The sequence below is a fragment of the Pseudophryne corroboree genome, chromosome 7, assembly GCF_028390025.1.
Source record: "Pseudophryne corroboree isolate aPseCor3 chromosome 7, aPseCor3.hap2, whole genome shotgun sequence".
Lineage (NCBI taxonomy): Eukaryota > Metazoa > Chordata > Amphibia > Anura > Myobatrachidae > Pseudophryne > Pseudophryne corroboree.
The window spans coordinates 194,885,117-194,908,278 of record NC_086450.1 but is presented as its reverse complement, the minus strand read 5'-3'; the positions used below and the strand labels follow the sequence as shown (position 1 = coordinate 194,908,278).

Below are 23,162 nucleotides of genomic sequence, written 5' to 3'. Positions count from 1 at the left end.
ATCCAAATGTATAATTTATCATATGTCTCTTGGCCTGCTTGACAAAGATGACAATGTTGTATTTTCACAGCCATAGGTTGCCTAATTCCGCCATTGCTTTTAAATGATAGATATTAAATGACCCATCCATCTGTTCAGTGAGTGCCTGCACTATGGGATTAACTGCTTGCCTTCATCTTTAGGTGCTCACAACTCAACCTCGTCCAAGAAACCTCGGAACCGAAGCATCTTCCAAACCCTCTTCTGCTGTCTGTGTCAAGAGGATGAGGAGCCACTTCCTGTCAATAACAATGCCCCCCTTCTGGTGGAGGAGAATGGATCAGTTGCCAAGGTAAATAGGGACTATCTGCTAGTTGTGATGTGACTGTTACACGTGGGATGGTACTCCTGTAAAAGGAGTACCACACTTTGGTAAGATTGATTGATAGGAAAGGAAACTATAGGTTTCGAGGTTTATTACTATAGGTTTACTCAGATGCTTTTACTGTGGTCATGCTAGTTGCTTGTTCTGTAACTCCAGGATACTAACATCACGGGATGACAAATGTAATTAATCGGTGGCTGAGTGGGTAATAAGTGGGTCTCTGTGGTTTTCTTGCCTTTTTACTTAAATAATTACACCCTCCAAAATGAGCATTTTCCACTTTCACATGAGTTTCATTTATTGACTTAGCCAAGTGCCAGAGTCACGCTGAGAATGGCGCTGTGAATATTAGCGCAGAGTTGTCTGATGTCTCTAGAATAGCCAGGACCACCGTTATCTTTCCTTTTGTGCTTTACATCCATGCCCTAATAGTATCAGGTTGGGTGTCTTTTTCTTTCACATGGATATAAGACAAACCCACTCTCTGAAAATATTTGTACCCAATGCAAAACAGAATTGTGGTGTATTTTGGATCTCTGGACCTGCCATACATCCATGTTATTTTATTATTACTAAGCTTTGTGCTCCTACTGGATATTACACCCTCCACTGCTGCCCAGTAACATACATGTTCATTCTTACTCCAGATTCCTGATACGAGTTTCTGACACAGACTGGCATTGGGTATGTGTGACCGCAATACCGACGCCTGGATACCGGTAGTTAGTTGGCTGGCTGGGGGGGGGGGGCGAGCGCAACGAAGCTGCTCTCGCCACAGGTTCTATTGCCACTCTATGGGTGTATCGTGGACACCCACAAGTGGGAATAATCCCTGTTGGTTGACATGCTGACCGGCGGGATTGTCAGATGCCGGGATTCTGGCATCGGTATTGTGACCGGCGGTCTCCCATAAACGTATCCCAAAGACTGGACAGGGAGCAATTTCAAGCTTCTCATGCTTATCAAGTGACTACAGGTTGAGTATCCCATATCCAAATATTCCGAAATACGGAATATTCCGAAATACGGAATTTTTTGAGTGAGAGTGAGATAGTGACACTTTTGTTTTCTGATGGCTCAGTGTGCACAGACTTTGTTTAATACACAAAGTTATTAAAGAAATTGTATTAAATAATCTTCAGGCTGTGTGTATAAGGTGTATATGAAACATAAATGAATTGTGCGAATATACACACACTTTGTTTAATGCACAAAGTTATTAAAAATATTGTATTAAATGACCTTCAGGCTGTGTGTATAAGGTGTATATGTAACATAAATGCATTCTGTGCTTAGACTTGGGTCCCATCACCATAATATCTCATTATGGGATGCAATTATTCCAAAATACGGAATAATCCGATATCCAAAATACTTCTGGTCCCAAGCATTTTGGATAAGGGATACTCAACCTGTATTAATAGACAACTTGGAATTAAAAAAGTAAAATGGAAGGGCGGAGGGATTATGAGGGGCATCATCATATCGTTTTATCTGTGGAGATCTGTAATTGAGCGAAACTGTAATGAAATGTGCACTAATCCACTTTTTAGATTGCAGAGTTATTTTTCAAGCAAATTCTTAATTAAGAGAATAGTGTCTGTGTGGCATTGGATGTAGTGCGCCATTGTGGGATGATATGTGCACTGCCCTGGAATTGTATCTTACCATTATTATCAATGCTTAACCATAGCAGGATTAACAACGGGGCTGATGGGACTCAGACATCACACAATATATCTCCTGGCGACTGTGACAAAGAAGAATAAAATAGCCTATTTGTGAAGTTGTATACTTTGTTATTGAAAACAAAAGGCATGTCATTTTGAGGAGCAACAAGTTATTAGCAGATAAAGTATAATGAAACAATAAATGTAAAACTGTCAAAAAAGTTATATTTTAACCTAATACTCCACGTCTGCTTTGTGAAAGAGTAAAGTCATATTCTGTGATCTCTTCCCCTCCACTACAGACATGCGGCGAGATGTAATGGAGTCCGACATCGGCCGGCATCCCGCACCTCCAGCAATCTCGGACTCCATTACATCCCACCGATGGAGTCACATCCTGTATCTGTAGGACACTGTCTTGATGGCATTTATTGCAGAGCCAAAAAATGTAATGCCAGTCACACTGTACAGCATGCTATTCCTGATCCCTATTTATCAATCCACCAACCCTTAGGGCTAGATGCATCATCGCTTGGAGAGTGATGACATGTAGAGTGAAAAAGTACCAGCCAAAGTGAGTGAACCATGGGCCCAAACGTCATGAAATTTAGCTGCATTGTCATGTAAAAGAGCAGTAATGTACTCCATAGAGGCAGTGCACCAAACCCTATTTATTAAAGCTGCAATGGAGGGTGCAGCAGACTGCTTCCAATTCAAGGCAACTAGCAATTTAGCAGCATTAAAAACATGACCGCAAGGGGTTCCGACCTATTGAATCCGGGCTTAGTTTTTTCCACAAGACGGGAAATCCGACTTGTCGGAATGCTGTCTGGAACAGATGTGGATCTGCGGCTTCAGCCGCCGAGCCGCGTGTATTGTCAGAAGCGGGGCCAAACCCGACAATGTCAATACGACTTTCAAAAAAAGTCGGATTGCCACTGTCGGGAACGGGCCAAACCTGTCGGAAAGGACCTGACAGAAATTGAATATACCCCATAACATCATTCCAGTAATCAGAAATAAGGGGGCAATCCCACAAAATATGAAAATAAGTACCTTTATGTCCACACTGATGCCAACAGAGATCAGAGGTCAGCGGATAAATAGAAAGCTATTTTTCGGGGACCATGTACTATTGAGTATAGATCTTGTAAGAGTTTTCTTTCAAATTAGTATTAATAGATGTCTTGGCTACTCTTGCACGGATGTCTGACCATTCCTCATCATTTAAACATTTCCCTATATCTGTCTCCCATGCCGCTACAAAGGGCTCTTTATCTGCGGCAGATGGGGTAGCTAACAATGAATACAGGATAGATATCGTACCCATTCGACCCGGATCATAGATATAGAGAGGCTAAAATGACAAGGGGGTTCCTCAATGTCTGGGAGTTACTAAAAGAATGAGTGAACCTAACTATCTGCATTATGCAAATCGGAGGCTGGTCTCAAACGAGGGGGAAGCCAGGGAAGAAATCCCACATGATGGCCAACAATCAAATCGCTTTCTATAGTCACCCACTTTTTAGCACCCATATCAACATGCCAGGACATAATGTGACTAAGCTGAGTGGCATGGTAGTATCGTTCAAAAATATGAAGGCCTAGACCTCCGTTAGACGCAGATTTAGCCAGTCCCGATATTTTTACTTTAAAATAGGGATTTTCCCCAGGTCAATTTTTGCGAGTCACATTAAGAGACAGGTTTTTGGGGAAAACGTGTTATCGCGGCTAATTGAATTTCCCCTTAAGTCTTAACTATAAACTCTAAGAGAAATGTGGGGTTTTATTTTGCCTAAAAAGGGATTATTTATTTAATTGTGCATTTCACATCTGTCCGATCAATAAGTGACAGAGCTATAGATAATTAAATGAATTTACCAATCAAGTTACAGATTTTTGGGGGAAACATTTAAAGGTGGAAAATAATCTGTAAAAGGAAGGCATTGATTGACAATAAATTGGGATTGTTTGTGTGTAATTCTGTTTGAGCTATTATGACCCCAAATCTCAGAGATCAGTTTAATTTCCATATGTCACATCATACGTCTATTTAGAGAGGGTCTGTGAAACTTTTTGTCTCTATTTCTAAGGCAACTAAGTATCTTCTGTCGGAGGTGAAGCCCCATGATGCTGGGAAGATATGCGTTGTCATTGACCTAGATGAAACTTTGGTTCATAGTTCGTTTAAGGTAATTTACTGTTCTAGCCTTACACTAGCAGGATTGTGTAATACATTATGCAAATGTCAGATGTTTGCTGTAACCAATAATAGCCAATCACAAATAAGTATAACGTGTGCTAGACTGACTAACTAACACTGACATCTGATTGGTTCCTTTGGATGGTGTGTCTTATGCCCAAAGTTATTTCATGAACTCTGTAGTCTTTTGTATATTTTGTAGACATTGACTGTAGGTCCCAGGCTTCCTTGGATGCTCCTTAGTTGTGGTATAGTGACTGAAGCAGAGTCTAGTAGGATACAAAGACAGATTATTTGAGGCATAGATCCACATATATTAATAATTTTATTTGTTTTGCAGCCAGTCAACAATGCTGACTTTATCATTCCTGTTGAGATTGATGGAACGGTTCATCAGGTAAATAATATTTCCAGTTTGTCAGCTTGTCCTTTACCTTTTTTTCAGGAATCTCATACTATAGCTTCCAAGTCGACGTACAACAACTGATTGAGCCATTGTTCTAGGATTCATCTGGAACTCGCCTTCTGGTTTGGTGTGAGCTTCAAGTAATCCAGGATAGGCTGTGTTGTCTTCTTTCAGCCTATTCTTGATAACTTGTGGCCAGCGCCAAACATGTGCAACGAGATCTGCCTCCAGGAAGTAAAAGAGCCACCTGTACATATATTACTGCAAGAACACTTAATTTCCCAGACTCTTGGGCGCATGTCCAATTAGCTGTGAGGAAAAGTCTGCGTTTAAGTGAACAGGGAAATCCATCGTTTTCAGCATTTTACGCATAGTCTATGGGTTAATGCGCATGACTCCAGGGAAAATGCAAAGTAATTTCTCTATCGTCCTAGTGGATGCTGGGGTTCCTGAAAGGACCATGGGGAATAGCGGCTCCGCAGGAGACAGGGCACAAAAGTAAAGCTTTCCGATCAGGTGGTGTGCACTGGCTCCTCCCCCTATGACCCTCCTCCAAGCCAGTTAGATTTTTGTGCCCGGCCGAGAAGGGTGCAATCTAGGTGGCTCTCCTAAAGAGCTGCTTAGAAAAGTTTAGCTTAGGTTTTTTATTTTACAGTGAGTCCTGCTGGCAACAGGATCACTGCAACGAGGGACTTAGGGGAGAAGAAGTGAACTCACCTGCGTGCAGGATGGATTGGCTTCTTGGCTACTGGACATCAGCTCCAGAGGGACGATCACAGGTACAGCCTGGATGGTCACCGGAGCCTTGCCGCCGGCCCCCTTGCAGATGCTGAAGTAAGAAGAGGTCCAGAATCGGCGGCAGAAGACTCCTCAGTCTTCTAAAGGTAGCGCACAGCACTGCAGCTGTGCGCCATTTTCCTCTCAGCACACTTCACACGGCAGTCACTGAGGGTGCAGGGCGCTGGGAGGGGGGCGCCCTGGGAGGCAAATGAATACCTATTTTGGCTAAAAATACCTCACATATAGCCTCCGGAGGCTATATGGAGATATTTAACCCCTGCCAGAATCCGTTAAGAGCGGGAGACGAGGCCGCCGAAAAAGGGGCGGGGCCTATCTCCTCAGCACACAGCGCCATTTTCCCTCACAGAAAGGCTGGAGGGAAGGCTCCCAGGCTCTCCCCTGCACTGCACTGCACTACAGAAACAGGGTTAAAACAGAGAGGGGGGGCACTAATTTGGCGTTAGAAATATATAAAAAAGATGCTATAAGGGAAAACACTTATATAAGGTTGTCCCTATATAATTATAGCGTTTTTGGTGTGTGCTGGTAAACTCTCCCTCTGTCTCTCCAAAGGGCTAGTGGGTCCTGTCCTCTATCAGAGCATTCCCTGTGTGTGTGCTGTGTGTCGGTACGTGTGTGTCGACATGTATGAGGACGATGTTGGTGAGGAGGCGGAGCAATTGCCTGTAATGGTGATGTCACTCTCTAGGGAGTCGACACCGGAATGGATGGCTTATTTAGGGAATTACGTGATAATGTCAACACGCTGCAAGGTCGGTTGACGACATGAGACGGCCGACAAACAATTAGTACCGGTCCAGACGTCTCAAAAACACCGTCAGGGGTTTTAAAACGCCCGTTTACTTTAGTCGGTCGACACAGACACAGACAGGGACACTGAATCCAGTGTCGACGGTGAATAAACAAACGTATTCCTTATTAGGGCCACACGTTAAAGGCAATGAAGGAGGTGTTACATATTTCTGATACTACAAGTACCACAAAAGAGGGTATTATGTGGGATGTGAAAAAACTACCGTAGTTTTTCCTGAATCAGATAAATTAAATAAAGTGTGTGATGATGCGTGGGTTCCCCCCGATAGAAAATTATGGGCGGTATACCCTTTCCCGCCAGAAGTTAGGGCGCGTTGGGAAACACCCCTTAGGGTGGATAAGGCGCTCACACGCTTATCAAAACAAGTGGCGGTACCGTCTATAGATAGGGCCGTCCTCAAGGACCAGCTGACAGGAGGCTGGAAAATATCATAAAAAGTATATACACACATACTGGTGTTATACTGCGACCAGCGATCGCCTCAGCCTGGATGTGCAGAGCTGGGGTGGCTTGGTCGGATTCCCTGACTAAAAATATTGATACCCTTGACAGGGACAGTATTTTATTGACTATAGAGCATTTAAAGGATGCATTTCTATATATGCGAGATGCACAGAGGGATATTTGCACTCTGGCATCAAGAGTAAATGCGATGTCCATATCTGCCAGAAGATGTTATGGACACGACAGTGGTCAGGTGATGCAGATTCCAAACGGCACAAAGGTGTATTGCCGTATAAAGGAAGAGGAGTTATTTGGGGTCGGTCCATCGGACCTGGTGGCCACGGCAACTGCTGGAAAATCCGCCGTTTTTACCCTAAGTCACATCTCTGCAGAAAAAGACACCGTCTTTTCAGCCTCAGTCCTTTCGTCCCTATAAGATCATATCTGCCCAGGGATAGAGGAAAGGGAAGAAGACTGCAGCAGGCAGCCCATTCCCAGGAACAGAAGCGTTCCACCGCTTCTGACAAGTTCTCAGCATGGCGCTGAGACCGTACAGGACCCCTGGATCCTACAAGTAGTATCCCAGGGGTACAGATTGGAATGTCGAGACGTTTCCCCTTCGCAGGCTCCTGAAGTCTGTTTTACCAAGGTCTCCCTCCGACAAGGAGGCAGTATGGGAAAAAATTCACAAGCTGTATTCCCAGCAGGTGATAATTAAATTACCCCTCCTACTACAAGAAAAGGGGTATTATTCCACACTATATTGTGGTACTGAAGCTAGAAGGCTAGGTGAGACTTATTCTAAAAAATTTTTTGAACACTTACAAAGGTTCAAATCAAGATGGAGTCACTCAGAGCAGTGATAACGAACCAGGAAGAAGGGGACTATATAGTGTCCCGGGACATCAGGGATGCTTACCTCTATGTCCCAAATTTGCCCTTCTCACTAAGGGTACCTCAGGTTCGTGGTGCAGAACTGTCACTATCAGTTTCAGACGCTGCCGTTTGGATTGTCCACGGCACCCCGGGTCTTTACCAAGGTAATGGCCGAAATGATGATTCTTCTTCGAAGAAAAGGCGTCTTAATTATCCCTTACTTGGACGATCTCCTGATAAGGGCATAGTCCAGGGAACAGTTGGAGGTCGGAGTAGCACTATCTCGGATACTGCTACAACAGCACGGGTGGATTCTAAATATTCCAAAATCCCAGCTGATCCCGACGACACGTCTGCTGTGCCTAGGGATGATTCTGGACACAGTCCAGAAAAAGGTGTTTCTCCCGGAAGAGAAAGCCAGGGAGTTATCCGAGCTAGTCAGGAACCTCCTAAAAACAGTGCATCATTGCACAAGGGTCCTGGTAAAAATGGTGGCTTCCTACGAAGCAATTCCATTCGGCAGATTTCACGCAAGAACTTTTCAGTGGGATCTGCTGGACAAATGGTCCGGATCGCATCTTCAGATGCATCAGCGGATAACCCTATATCCAAGGACAAGGGTGTCTCTCCTGTGGTGGTTATAGAGTGCTCATCTTCTAGAGGGCCGCAGATTCGGCATTCAGGATTGGATGCTGGTGACCACGGAGCCCAGCCCGAGAGGCTGGGGAGCAGTCACACAAGGAAAAAATTTCCAGGGAGTGTGATCAAGTCTGGAGACTTTTCTCCACATAAATATACTGGAGCTAAGGGTAAATTTATAATGCTCTAAGCTTAGCAAGACCTCTGCTTCAAGGTCAGCCGGTATTGATCCAGTGGGAAAAACATCACGGCAGTCGCCCACGTAAACAGACAGGGCGACACAAGAAGCAGGAGGGCAATGGCAAAAAACTGCAAGGACTTTTCGCTGGGCGGAAAATCATGTGATAGCACTGTCAGCAGTGTTTCATCCCGGGAATGGAAACTGGGAAGCAGACTTCCTCAGCAGGCACGACCTCCACCCGGGAGAGTGGAAACTTCATCGGGAAGTTTTTTCCACATGATTGTAAACCGTTGGGAAATACCAAAGGTGGACATGATGGCGTCCCGTCTGAACAAAAAACGGGACAGGTATTGCGCCAGGTCAAGAGACCCTCAGGCAATAGCTGTGGACGTTCTGGTAACACCGTGGGTGTACCAGTCGGTGTATGTGTTCCCTCCTCTGCTTCTCATACCTAAGGTGCTGAGAATTATAAGACGTAGAGGAGTGAGAACTATACTCATGGCTCCGGATTGGCCAAGAAGGACTTGGTACCCGGAACTTCAAGAGATGCTTACAGAGGTCTTATGGCCTCTGCCGCTAAGAAGGGACTTGCTTCAGCAAGTACCATGTCTGTTCCAAGACTTACCGCAGCTGCGTTTGTCGGCATGGCGGTGGAAAGCCGGATCCTAAGGGAAAAAGGCATTCCGGAAGAGGTCATTCCTACCCTGGTCAAAGCCAGAAAGGAAGTGACCGCACAACATTATCACCACATGTGGCGAAAATATGTTGCGTGGTGTGAGGCCAGGAAGGCCCCACAAAGAAATTTCAACTCGGTCGTTTCCTGCATTTCCTGCAAACAGGAGTGTCTATGGGCCTCAAATTGGGGTCCATTAAGGTTCAAATTTCGGCCCTGTCGATTTTCTTCCAGAAAGAATTGGCTTCAGTTCCTGAAGTCCAGAAGTTTGTCAAGGGAGTATTGCATATACAACCCCCTTTTGTGCCTCCAGTGGCACTGTGGGATCTCAACGTAGTTCTGGGATTCCTCAAATCACATTGGTTTAAAACCAGTCAAATCTGTGGATTTGAAGCATCTCACATGAAAAGTGACCATGCTCTTGGCCCTGGCCTGGACCAGGCGAGTGTCAAATTGGTGGTTTTTTCTCAAAAAAGCCCATATCTGTTTGTCCATTCGGACAGGGCAGAGCTGCGGACTCGTCCCCAGTTCTCTCCCTAAGGTGGTGTCAGTGTTTCACCTGAACCAGCTTATTGTGGTGCCTTGCACCTACTAGGGACTTGGAGGACTCCAAGTTGCTAAATGTTGTCAGGGCCCTGAAAATATGTTCCAGGACGGCTGGAGTCAGGAAAACTGACTTGCTGTTATCCTGTATGCACCCAACAAACTGGGTGCTCTTGCTTCTAAGCAGACTATTGCTAGTTGGATGTGTAATACAATTCAGCTTGCACATTCTGTGGCAGGCCTGCCACAGCCAAAATATGTAAATGCCCATTCCACAAGGAAGGTGGGCTCATCTTGGGCGGCTGCCCGAGGGGTATCGGCTTTACAACCTTGCCGAGCAGCTACTTGGTCAGGGGCAAACACGTTTGCTAAATTCTACAAATTTGATACCCTGGCTAAGGAGGACCTGGAGTTCTCTCATTCGGTGCTGCAGAGTCATCCGCACTCTCCCGCCCGTTTGGGAGCTTTGGTATAATCCCCATGGTCCTTTCAGGAACCCCAGCATCCACTAGGACGATAGAGAAAATAAGAATTTACTTACCGATAATTCTATTTCTCGGAGTCCGTAGTGGATGCTGGGCGCCCATCCCAAGTGCGGATTATCTGCAATACTTGTACATAGTTACAAAAATCGGGTTATTATTGTTGTGAGCCATCTTTTCAGAGGCTCCGCTGTTATCATACTGTTAACTGGGTTTAGATCACAAGTTGTACGGTGTGATTGGTGTGGCTGGTATGAGTCTTACCCGGGATTCAAAATTCCTCCCTTATTGTGTACGCTCGTCCGGGCACAGTACCTAACTGGCTTGGAGGAGGGTCATAGGGGGAGGAGCCAGTGCACACCACCTGATCGGAAAGCTTTACTTTTGTGCCCTGTCTCCTGCGGAGCCGCTATTCCCCATGGTCCTTTCAGGAACCCCAGCATCCACTACGGACTCCGAGAAATAGAATTATCGGTAAGTAAATTCTTATTTTAATAGCTTTGGGCGTTATACCAGGAGCATATCCCCACACGGTAAAATCCCCACCTAATTGAATAGCCCTTTGGATTGTAATCTCCTTAAACAGTTGGCTTTCATTCACTTCCATCTCTTTCTCCTATTCTGTTCCTAGGTATATGTGTTAAAGAGACCTCATGTAGATGAGTTCCTGAAGCGGATGGGAGAGATGTTTGAGTGTGTTCTTTTCACTGCAAGTCTGGCTAAGGTGAGACTTCAAGTAAATGTTTATCTGTTTATTTTTTATTTTTTTTATATTATTCATTTGATAATAAGAGTATATGCAAACATTTGTATTAATTTCCTATGCTCCTATATGGTTCAAAAGAAAATTTTTAACCTATGAGCTTCTCTGCAACACTACATTGAAGCATGTAATAACAGAGCTGCAGTCTTGGCTGATTGCTACTTAGATGACAGGGGCGGAGCATTGAGACTATAGGTTGTGGTTGCAGTGGAAGGTCAAGTCATGTTTGGCTGCATGTCTGCAGTACTCCTAGTTATATAGAGGTTGTCTCTTCCCAGGACAGAGGGTCAGCTGGTGTCCCTGTCATGGTGGTGGTGGTGGGGGGAACAGAATATTTTCGTCAGGATTTGTATTTCATACTGATCTGTAAATCTTCCACCGTGATTAATCTCACCAAAATTACTTTTCTGTGCCACAATGAGATATGAGGGTAGGACTCCCAAGATATGTCATGTTTCAGGCTTTTTCCCTGGTGTACAAATATGCCGGATACAGGTCATGGGGTTTCCAGGTATCCTGGAATTCCTCACCTCTATGGGGGAGGGGGGGGGGGATTAAAAAGTTTTGTGTTTGCTCCGATAGGCGCCCAAAGGAGCAATTCAAGTGTTGCTCTGTTCGGGCGCGCACAGCCGCCGGCGCTGACATTACTATTATATTGTTCCATCATTTTGACAGGCTGGTAAATTGTGAAATGATAATTCAATTCATACTACTGATGCACCACAAGCACAGTGTGTACAAATAGCATCATATTACCGGGCTCCTAAACTAATATCTATATGGATTAGCTGATTATCTGTTCCAAATTATGGGTCGTCTAAGATTGAAGTGTTTGTTGTGGATATGTAAGAAAGCAGACTGTATTTTCAACACTGCAATAGTCACTATATTATAGTTTCCGTACCCTATGGAATTAGTTAAAGTACAACAGCATTAGAATTTGCTTAGAAACTGTAATCTGTTATTACACATTTGTCTTATTCGCTCTGTTTTTGTGTTCCCGTAATTCCTCCACTTTTCTCCACCCATGTCTACATATTTCTGTGTTCGCAGTATGCTGACCCAGTTGCGGATCTGCTGGATAAGTGGGGAGCATTTCGGGCCCGCCTTTTCAGGGAGTCTTGTGCCTTCCATAGGGGAAACTATGTCAAGGACCTGAGCAGGCTGGGGAGGGACCTGAATAAACTTATTATTATTGACAATTCCCCAGCCTCCTATATCTTCCATCCAGATAATGCGGTATAAAATTCTCTTCCACTTGGTTGATTTGTAATTATATTTGTTAAATGAATGCAGTGCGGCATTACTCGCCAGTCTTCAGTGCATACTGTCTTGAATTCAGCCTGATACATTTTATCTCTTGCATAGCTATTGCCGATGATAGTAATTGTACGTATAGTGCCAAATGCTTACAAACTGTCCCTTTATACAAGTAAACTCATTAGTCCATATCCACACATTATTAGATCTCAAAGGATAATCCATCTTCCAATAATATCTATCACATAGATTATATTTGCTCCAGAAATGCAATCCATATCCTGGGTAGACGGATGCCGGCTACATGAGTGAATGAAACATAAAGTAAGACCAGGCTGGTGTGCAAGGCTTATGTAGGGAAAACGTGGACAGGCACATGCGGGAATACCAAACTGATCTGAAATAAATAACACATTCTGTTTTTTGTTAAATATGCTACTTTGTTAGAATACACCCCTAATACCCTAGACCCCCCTCTGCTTGTAATTTTATATATACATTCTTTATAAAAGCGCAATATATTGCTCCTCTGTACACTAAAATCACAGAGGCGCAGGAATCCCAAAAGGGAAAGTCCAGTAACCTAGTGAACGAATATATGTGGAGTGTAAATAACCTGGTATCATGTGACACATCTGGAATCACAGACTCTCCTATTTTGTGTTTCAGAATTAATGTTATCAACTTTGTAACTGAACGAATAATGTGTTTTGCCAGCAATCTCACACCCAGATCCTCTTTCTGATGCAGGTCCCAGTAGTATCCTGGTTTGACGACATGACCGATACAGAACTACTAGACCTTCTGCCCTTCTTCGAGAAACTCAGCAGAGTGGATGACGTGTACAGCGTTCTAAAGCAGCGCAGGACTGCTAGCTAGTGACTTGGAGGGGAATGGGCTTCTGCGTGTATGTGCGCTGCAGCTCACACTTGCGCTGGTCTGCAGAAGGACCGGAGAATGGCTCCTGCCTCTGCAACTGCTGACAAGAGTATAATGGCTCTTGTTTATCCAGCGTTCTTGCACCCTACACCTGCGGTGTTAATAGGGTTTGTGGGTTGTATCTTGCCGATTACATACCAAAATCATAAGTATTTTTAACAAATTTTTGAATATTTAAGTCTGCATTAGCATCAGTGAGGGAGAGAGAATTCCTAACTACTTTATATACACCTTAAACCCACAAACTAATGAGGAATGGTTCTTTTAACTTTCTGAAGACAAGGAATGCGCAACACTTTCCAAGTTTCCTCTGAAATTTCATGACCTTTTATTTCTACAGAGTTTTGTTAGCAATAAAACCTCTTAATTTAAAGAATGCTTTAAACTTGAAGCAGCTCCTGCTGTTGGTCTACAGAGGCCATTTTTAAGGAAACAGGAAGGACTGGAAAAGGATCCTTTAAGTTCCACCAAGGACCTAAAAGATTTGGAATTGTCTAAGTTTTGGTAAGAAAGTTTAATAGTGAAATAATTTCATGGTGATTGTAGGGTGGCTTAATTGCCAATACTGAAAAAAAGCAACAGTCCGCCAGCCTCCTAGTATTTAGATAATTCTTTGATGGATTGTAATGCAAAAGGAGTAATAGGGCCAGGAAAGTGTGTAGAGGTGTAGGTTAAGTGCAGCATATTACACACTGGGATATCTCCCTATGTGCTGGTCACAGTTGGGATTGCACTAGTACCTGCTGGGTGTGGAACGCTAGTATTTGTTGAAAGAGGGAAGCGTACAGTTGGAAATGTGCATTTTTGGAAAGTTAGATGTTTTGTTTTATTCCTCCACCCCAAGGCAAAAAACAAAGCCCTCCAGTAGTGTTATAACCTGAATATCACACTATAAACCATTAGGGACTTGTTAATAGCAAACACTGCTCGCCAGATACTCAGCTCAATGATCTGGATCATTTATGGATTTTGTGCACACGATCATGCTAATCGCCAAGAACTGTATAGAAGAACCATACGGACGTTACATATCGCTCTTTGGTATGTTTCTATCTAAGCTGTAAAACGTGGGCATTTTAGGGACCAGAAAAAAACACATTGGAAATGCTCTATTAGAAGAGTTTAAATCCTTTCTATTATGACTTGAAGGTGTCGAAAATCATTATAGAGCTGCAGAAATCTGGGTGAGCAAATCTGTTGCCGCACAGTATTGGGTGTGGGGAGCAGGGCATGTTCCAGGTAAATAGGAATCTACATTCTTGATGTTTATGGAAAAATATCCTTGAAATGCAATATTTATCTGACTGCTTGGCAAAAAAAAAAAAAAAAGAACAATGGGCGGCTCTAGGCTCAAAGTTCTCTCTGCGAGAGGACTTCCTAGATACGTAAAGTGCCTTTTTGTATTGATTATTTCTGAATGCCGCAGACGTTATACACTGATGGTGCCAAATTATCAGGGTTCCAGAGGATTTAAAGGGCACCTGTCTCCTGTACATTATTCAGGCGCTCATTATGTGGGACGAATCCTTATACTAGAGACTAGTGAGTGTACTGAGGTAGGAGACACAAACTGCCTTGTGCCTCAGTGATGTCCTGAGCTCCTATAGAGTTCACTATGGCTGCCTCCACTGTCTGTATAGGAGACAGGTACACTTTAGCTGATGCTATACTTGTGCCTTCTTCATCTCTATTTGCCTTACATCTTTATCTGCAAAAGTGCCTTTCCTGATGTTGTGTACCTTTCTTTTCTTGATAGGAATATTTTGTAAACTCCTGTTGTAAAGGGTTCTGCAGTATATAGGAGAGATGATCCCCTCAGAGTAGTATTTTACATTTGCTATGCTGTTGTATTTGCCCCTTTATCATTGAGAGCTACACATGACTTTGACCAGAATGAAGTTATTGCCATGAACCAGGCAAAGTGGTCTCAACATAACGTTTGTATTTCCACCTGTCTCATTGAATGAGTGATATGACATTGTGATGTAAATGACTGTTGCATCGAGTCTGTAAGGATGTTGCATTAGTATATATGGAGTTCCCACCGGTGGGCAGTCAAGAGCAAACTAAAAACTTGCTTTTTTCAGCTAGTTTATCACTATGAATATGTATATCTGTATATATGATTTTAGACATTATAGTAACAGTGATAGGAATTTTGGCATTTCTTTATGATTTGTAGACAATTGATGCTTTACTCTAAGTGGGAAATGTGGATTTGGCCAATCTTTCTCATTTAAGGTTTTTTTTGCTTTAGATATAAATTTGCCCTATCTCCTCCATGTTCCCATCCATAGTGCTTTGGTTGGAATCCCTCACTTGGAACCCCCACAGTTATCTGTATTTAGCGGATCTCGCAAAGCCAGAAACTTTGATGATTACCTTTGCGCTACTTGTCAGCTCCTGTAACTGCCACTTAAAGCCAAGTAATCATTTGAGGGGTCTATGTACAGCTGCAGGTGTCCTTGCCCCATTCACAGCCACGATAGTTATGACCTTCCACTTTATCACTTCTCCAAGCTTAATACATCTGCCCCTTTGTTCCCTACGGCCAGCATGAGAGAGGAGAGGGGAGAGCGGATTCCATGGACAGCTACTAAAGGTCACTTTTCAAACACAGGGGTAGATATATTAAAATGCTGATAAGGATCTTTATATGCAGGGTCCCGCTTCACCACATTATCGTGGTGAAGCAGGACCTCTTTTCCAGTGCATTTATTAAGGCTGCTTTGTTCGTTATGGGAACGCGGTATCTCACCCCTCTGGTGATACGCGTCTTCCCATAACGGCTGTCATTCTCAGCTGCTACATCCGCGCCTGCGCCGTCCCGTAACTCCTAGCCTTCCTTTCGGGAGTTATGAGGGCGCATGCGCATTTTGAACGCGTGTATTAAAACAATAAAGTTTATTGAGAGAAAATCAACAACAACAAAAAAAAAGAGTAGCTGTTTGGAGACTGGCATTGCCGGATCTTAGAGGCGAAGAGGAACAGGGTAGGAAAGACTAACGTTCGGGCACACCGAACGTTCATAAGTGAGCAAGCTTATCGGTGCTCTGTCTAGAGGCACCGATAAGGCAGCGGACACATACCGCCCCTGCTTACAATAGCGATTCGATGGGATAATGCATCAGGGGATGTGCTATCTGCGGCACATAACGTGTGCAGATAGCGCATTACCCCTTAAAGTAGGATAGTAAATCTACCCCACAGTCTGTAACATGGCAGTTAGGAGCTGGTTGGCTGGCACTTTATCTCCATCCACTCTCATATCACTCTCCAAGTCTTAGTACATAGACCCTGCAGACCCCTAATTCTGGTGTCCGTAGCTCCCAAGTGGAGGAATTCTGCCAGCAATATACATAGATCCATAATAATGTTAAGTCATTGAAACAGTTATAGAATAGTTTGTTAAATGATTCAAAGCTTGCAAAAAAATTATGTACTGTATATGTATATTTGCTAAAAACACTTTATTGTGCCCCAGACTGACTCCAGTATTAGATCTTCCATAGTGACACAGGCACTATAGAAAGGGTATTTTTAATAAAGGAATAAAAAGAGTGCTTGCCTTCAGCTTACCTGAATGGGGGGTCACCTTTACTCTTCCTAGTAACGTAGCCACTATTTCTTTTTCATCCACTAGGGGTCACTGGAGTACTCTTGGGATATGGACGGCTTCCGCAGGAAACAGGGCACTGAATATTTAAATTTAGAACTCTCCACCCCTCCATATCCCCGAGTACCTCAGTGTTTTTTCTGTGCTCATGCACTAACAGAGGCTTGTGTGGAGCTCCCACACTTATCTTTGAATATTTTTGATTTTGATTTTAATTTTTCATTTTTACCTTTTTATTACTATTTCAAGCACATCCCTTCCCAGTTTCTCCTAAAAACATGGGTCCGGGATAGTGCCGCTGCACAGAAGCAGCGCATGGCGTGTCGGTCCTCACAAAGAGCACCCTCACAGCCACACGCAGCTCACTGATTGCTGCTACAGCTGGACGGAGCTTACAGAAAGAAGCCCCGTCACAGCCATGAACAAGAGCTGGACGGAGCTTACAGGAGAAGCCCCGTCACAGCCATGAACAAGAGCTGGACGGAGCTTACAGGAGAAGCCCCGTCACAGCCATGAACAAGAGCTGGACTGAGCTTACAGGAGAAGCCCCGTCACAGCCATGAACAAGAGCTGGACGGAGCTTACAGGAGAAGCCCCGTCACAGCCATGACCTGATGCACGGACAGAAGCAGCCCTCCCTACAGGAGACAAGGTATGCTGGGGGGGGACGGGGCGGTCAGCGCACCCTGCCGCCCCCTTGTGTGGGGTCCGTGTTTAACCGCCGCCCGCACCCGCCGCTAATACACAGCCGCTCTGTCCGGCCGCCCAGCCGCTCCGTCCGCCCGCCCCAGCCGCTCCGTCCGCCCGCCCCAGCCGCTCCGTCCACCCGCCACAGCCGCTCCGTCCGCGCTGTATCCAGCGCTAAGAGGGGGACAACCGCCGCAGCTGAGGATGCTCAGCGCTCACACTAGCGCCGCTGGAAGCCGCTAGCTCCAGCCAGCCGAACTCCGTTCGCTCAGCGGCTCTCCTCACAAGCGTCCCCCGCCTCCCTGCAATGAAGGTCAGCTTCCCGGCACCCGCTCCCCGCTAAACTACACGGAGCACAGGGGGAGGGGGGGGGGGGGGACAAGGTCTGATCACAGACAGCGTGCTGCAGGGGAGAGAAACTTATAAGGCTGCATGATAAGATTTCATATTCAGGCACCATAGGTATATTAATAGACTATTGAGCCTATATTATACACAGGAGTATTGTACCCTAACCTGTGATTATCAGTGTAAGCATGGCATGGGGGCCATTTTAACCATGCTTCCTGTTTTCTTCCTGTTTGTAATTCCAGAACGTTCCTGTCCTACATCTCTAACTCCACCGGAGGCGCAGGGGTGTTAGTGGGAATTTTAATTCAGGCTTCACATAGGCTGGCCATGTGAACTGCAATTCGGCCATATATATATATATATATTACACAACTTAAGTAATAATTTTACTGAGTCGTGGAAGTGTCTGTCTTTGTCTATTGTGTTGTCTGTCTGCATAATGAGTACGGCACCAGCAAAGACTAAAAAGAAGTTTTACTGCAATGTCTGTACATAAATTTACCACATGTTCAGTATGTTTTGTAGGGGCCGCCGCTCGACAGAAGCGGCAAGATCGGAGGCTCGGGTGACAACGCCAGCTCTAACGGAGGAGTTTCAGCCTTTGCAAAGGTCCAACTTCACTTTTGGTAACAGGGTGTTAATTTAATTGGTCTTATAATTTAACCATTTCTGCTATGTTGCAGTCTGACAATTCTATGCCAATCCTCACGGCGCTAAATAAGGGTGAGGAGGGCACATTAGACCAGCAGTCAGATAGTGCGGTTTTTGACAACCAGACATTGATAATGACCAGGGCGTCAGTCTCTGAAGTTTACAGAGACTAAGGAGCCTCTAACATATAATCAGTCGTATTTACTAAACGACAGAGATCTCCAATGGGCTTCTTATTTAGGATATCTTACTAAGATGTTAGTAGAACGCGAATAACCCGTTCTATACCTCACAGATTTAAGTTTATTTGCCCGTTTCCACACAGTGACATCTACATTGGAGAATCCGCCATTGGTGAATTCGTCTGTGTCAAACCTTATAAAGAACCAAGATACATTTGGGTCACTAAGGCGCTCTATGTATGGTAACAATGACGATCACGTTATACTTATCGTTAATCAAATCTGAGAAGCTGCTGAGTATCTATGTACAGCTTCTGCTGCCGGCTGTTAGCTCGCTTCTCGCCTTTCATCGTCGCTAGTTACAGCACGACAAGGACTCTGGCTGCATTCTTGGCAAGCGGAGTCAGAGGTCAAAAGAATACGGTGGCCAGAAGTTGTTTGGTCCTAAATTTGACAAATGCATTTCTCAGGCCAAGGCGGTGGGGGGGAAGTCTAGTTTCCTGCCATTGCCTCCTCCGGTACCAAGACGGAAATACTCTGGTCCGGCGTTTAAATTCTTTAGACTTCAGTCTTTTCAAGGCTGTGGTACAGAAATTGTAACGCCAGGGCGCTAAAGTCACCAATAAGCCAGTGGCTTGACGGGCTCCCAGGTCATCTCGGATTTCCAATTGTGGGAGCGCGCCTTTAGACGTTACATTAGCCGGGATTCCAGACATCCACTGATGGATGTATCCGCAATTTAGGGTTAAAAGAAAGCTGTCTCCCGCCACTGCGCTTTTTCAAGACAGGACTGCCTCTGTCGGATGACAAGAAGGCGTTTTGGCAGATTGCCATTCAGTCTCTGCTGGATTCAGCAGTTTTTAATTCTAGGCCTACACCAACAAGGTCAGGATTATTATTCCCGTCTGTTTGTGGTACCGAAGCCGGAGGGCTCCGTCACAGTCTCAATCAGTAAGTCACTTACTACAGATTGAAGATGGAATTTCTGCGGTCAGTATTTGCAGATTTGGAGTCACAAAATTGCATGATTGCACTTGATTTCCAGGATGCGTACTTACACATTCCGATTTGGTCACCTCATCAGAGGTTCTTGCGTTTTGCAATACGCCACACCATTAACAGTGTCAGGCTCTACCGTTTGGCCTCTCGTCAGCGCCACGGATATTCACCAAGTGATGTTTGTGATGATAGCTCATCTCAGATCCCTGGCAGTGACAATCGTTCCGTACTTAGACGATCTGCTCATAAGAGCTCCGTCTCAACAGATGCTCCTCCAACTTGCGCTGCTAACGTACACCACGGTTGCAGTGTCAACTTCAAGAAATCGCATCTCATTCCGTCTTAACGACTTCAATTCCTAGGTATGATTCGAGATACGGTAAATCATAGAATTTACCTACTACACCAGAAAGTACAGATTATTCGCCATCTGGTACAATTAGTGTTCAAGCCACGCACACTCTCGGTACATTTGTGTATTCGCCTATTAGGAACAATGGTGGTGGCTTTCGAAGCGCTTCAGTTCGGAGGTTTGCACTCGCGTCCATTTCCACAGCATGTGCTCGCACAGTGGTTGCCCTCGCATCGGCAGATTCCCCACAGGGTGAGGTTGTCCCCAAGGGCGAGGGTGTCTCTACTCGGGGTAAGAGTCTCAGAAGTTGGGGAGCTGTAGTTTAAAATTGTCAGCGACAGGGTCTCTAGGCGGATCACGACAGATTGCTGTCTTTAAATGTCCTGAAACTCCGCGCAATTTACAAAGCACTACATGCTTCGCTCTCAGACTGGCCAAGTGCAGTCAGACAACGCGACGGCAGTCGCATACATCAACAACCAGGGAGGAACGAGCAGCTGCATGGCAATGCGGGAAGTAGCTCGAATCCTCAATTGGCCAGAATACCACCAGGTGATATTGTCGGCAGGGTTCATTCCGGGAGTGGACAACTGCGAGGCGGATTATCTCAGCAGTCTGAATTTTCATCCAAGGACTGGGCATTAAAGCCAGAGGTGTTTCACATGTTGGTCCACAGGTGGGGTTACCCTCAGGTGGATCTGATGGCACCTCGCCACAATTACCAAACGCCCCAGTATGTGTCCAGAACCAGAGATCCAAAGGCAGTGGCGGTGGATGCTCTCACAATCGCGTGGCCGTACAGCCTCGTGTATCTGTTTCCACCGTTTCCACTACTCTCTCGGTTGCTAAAACGGATCAAAAGAGAGTCCGTCCAGTCATACTAGTGGTGCCTCATTGGTCTCGGAGAGCTTGGTTCTCGGATCTCCGCGGACTACTCACATAAGATCCTTGGTCGCTCCTACTACGTCCAGACCTGTTACAACAGGGTCCATTCTTTTACCCCGGTTTAGCGCGGCTGCGTTTGACGGGGTGGCTGTTGGGACCGCCCTCTTAAGAAGAGAGGGCATTCCAGTATCGGTTATAACAACCATGTTACGTGCTAGGAAGCCGGTTACGGCAGCTCATTATTACAGAATTTGGCGTGCCTATATAGGTTGGTGTGAAGCTCGGAAGTTTCCGACATCATCTTTCAAGTTATCCCGTCTTTTGTTATTTCTACAGACGGGGTTAGATGGAGGACTGCGTTTATCTACACTAAAGGAGCAGGTATCTGCGTTGTCAATTTATTTTCAAAGACGATTGGCTCTATTGCCGTCGGTACACTTTTCTACAAGGTGTCCTCAGAGTACAGCCTCCATTCATTCCACCTACAGCGCCAGGGGACTTGAATCTGGTTTTAGATTTCTTACAGTCTTCATATTTTGAACTTTACAGCAAGTGGATATAAAGTTTCTCACTTGGAAAACAATTTTTCTTCTAGCCTTAGCTTCGGCAAGGCGTGTTTCACATTTAGGTGCCTTGTCATGTAAGCCACTGTATTTGGTGTTTCATGATGACAGAGCGGAACTTCGGACGAATCCCGCTTTCTTACCAAAGGTAGTGTAATTTTTTTACATCATTCAACCAATAGTAGTTCCTGTGTTAACAACACATTCAGGAACTCTGAATGTGGTACGCGCATTACGCGTTTATGTATCCCGAATGTCTACAGTTCGTAATACGGATACGTTGGTTGTTCTCTATGATGCTGCCAAGATGGGTTGGCCAGCGTCTAAGCAGACCTTATCCAGATGGATAACACTGACTATACGTCAGGCGTACCTTAATGCTAGGTTACAGCCGCCTACATCAGTAATAGCTCATCCCACAGGTTCTGTGGAAACTTCATGGGCAGCTGGTCGTGGAGCTTCTATGACGCAGCTTTGCCGTGCGGCTACATGGTCTTCAGTGCACACGTTTGTGCGCTTTTACAAGTTTGATACGTTTTGCGGCATCAGCATCTAGCTTTGGCCGTCTAGTGTTACAGGTGTCAAACAGCTCTCCCGCCCACGTGGGAAGCTTTGGTACGTCCCAAGAGTACTCCAGTGACCCCTAGTGGATGAAAAAGAAAATAGGATTTTGGTACTTACCAGGTAAATCCTTTTCTTTGAATCCATAGGGGGCACTGGACGCCCACCCAGAGCAGTTTTACCTGGTTTGTATTAAGCTCAGGGGATCTTATGGTAACACATTTTCACCGAATGGTTCAAATTATAAGGTTCTATCGGTTATGGTGTCAACTGTTTAGTTGTCAGTAACGTTATGTGTCAACTTTGTTGTTGTCCGTTATGTTATATGTAATTCTCCATTGTCAACCTCTCTATAGTTCCTGTTCGGCTCAGTAAAAAACACTGAGGTACTCGGGGATATGGAGGGGTGGAGAGTTCTAAATTTAAATATTCAGTGCCCTGTTTCCTGCGGAAGCCGTCCATATCCCAAGAGTACTCCAGTGCCCCCTATGGATTCAAAGAAAAGGATTTACCTGGTAAGTACCAAAATCCTATTATCCCATCCCCCCCCCCCTCCATGTCCTACAAAGATGAGCCTCTAGGTTATCCTGCCCATGTCCACTTCTTACCTTGTGTCTAGGAGGGACAGAGTGGCATATTCTCTTGGCATTCGCCGCTCCACTCCAAACACATTACCAACATGGAGGAACAGCAGTCAGCAGCTTTGCAAGCAAGAGACTGGTGGCAGCTGCTCCACAATGTCACTAGCGGCCCATAGTGAGGGGACGCTGCAATGAAAATAAATACACTGATGGAACAATGTTATGTAACTCATTCAGTGTTTTTGGTGCCCCCGTAAACACTGGCACCCTGGCCTAGGTCTGTCTGGTGGTGGAAGCCCTGGCCATAACTGCAAAGGTGTCCGGGTCTGAACTAACTGTCCTCTAATATAGGTTCCTACCTTTACTGTATGAGCAGTCTGGTGATTTTGTTTCTATTCATAAACACTATTCTACTGATTGGCTGTTTGACTGAATTGTTGTTAATTGTATTTAATAATCCACAAGGATATTTTCTTGTATGTATCATAATGATTTTTTTTTTACAGTGTATTATTATTTGCAGTGTTAAATGTAAAACTCGAGGCATTGCAGGCTCAGTCTGCAGATGTGATGACCTCAAACTGCATCTGACACCTACACCAGAGCCGGATTAAGGGGGGGGTCCCGGGGATATGTACCCCGGGCCCCCCTTTCCAAAAGGGCCCCCTGCCACACC

General features: G+C 45.0%; 1 protein-coding gene across 1 annotated transcript in view; it reads left to right on the top strand.

Annotated features, from left to right (window-relative positions):
- The window catches only part of CTDSP1 (CTD small phosphatase 1), a 47,031-nt gene extending 24,128 nt beyond the window's left edge, over window positions 1–22,903 (top strand). Inside the window, exons 2-7 of the mRNA XM_063933917.1 lie at window positions 183–331; window positions 4,128–4,226; window positions 4,578–4,634; window positions 10,728–10,820; window positions 11,913–12,098; window positions 12,870–22,903. Of these exons, the coding sequence (XP_063789987.1) occupies window positions 183–331; window positions 4,128–4,226; window positions 4,578–4,634; window positions 10,728–10,820; window positions 11,913–12,098; window positions 12,870–12,998 (713 nt within the window). The 3' untranslated portion in view covers window positions 12,999–22,903. The remainder of the gene's footprint in view (window positions 1–182; window positions 332–4,127; window positions 4,227–4,577; window positions 4,635–10,727; window positions 10,821–11,912; window positions 12,099–12,869) is intronic.
- The last annotated feature ends 259 nt before the right edge of the window (window positions 22,904–23,162 follow it).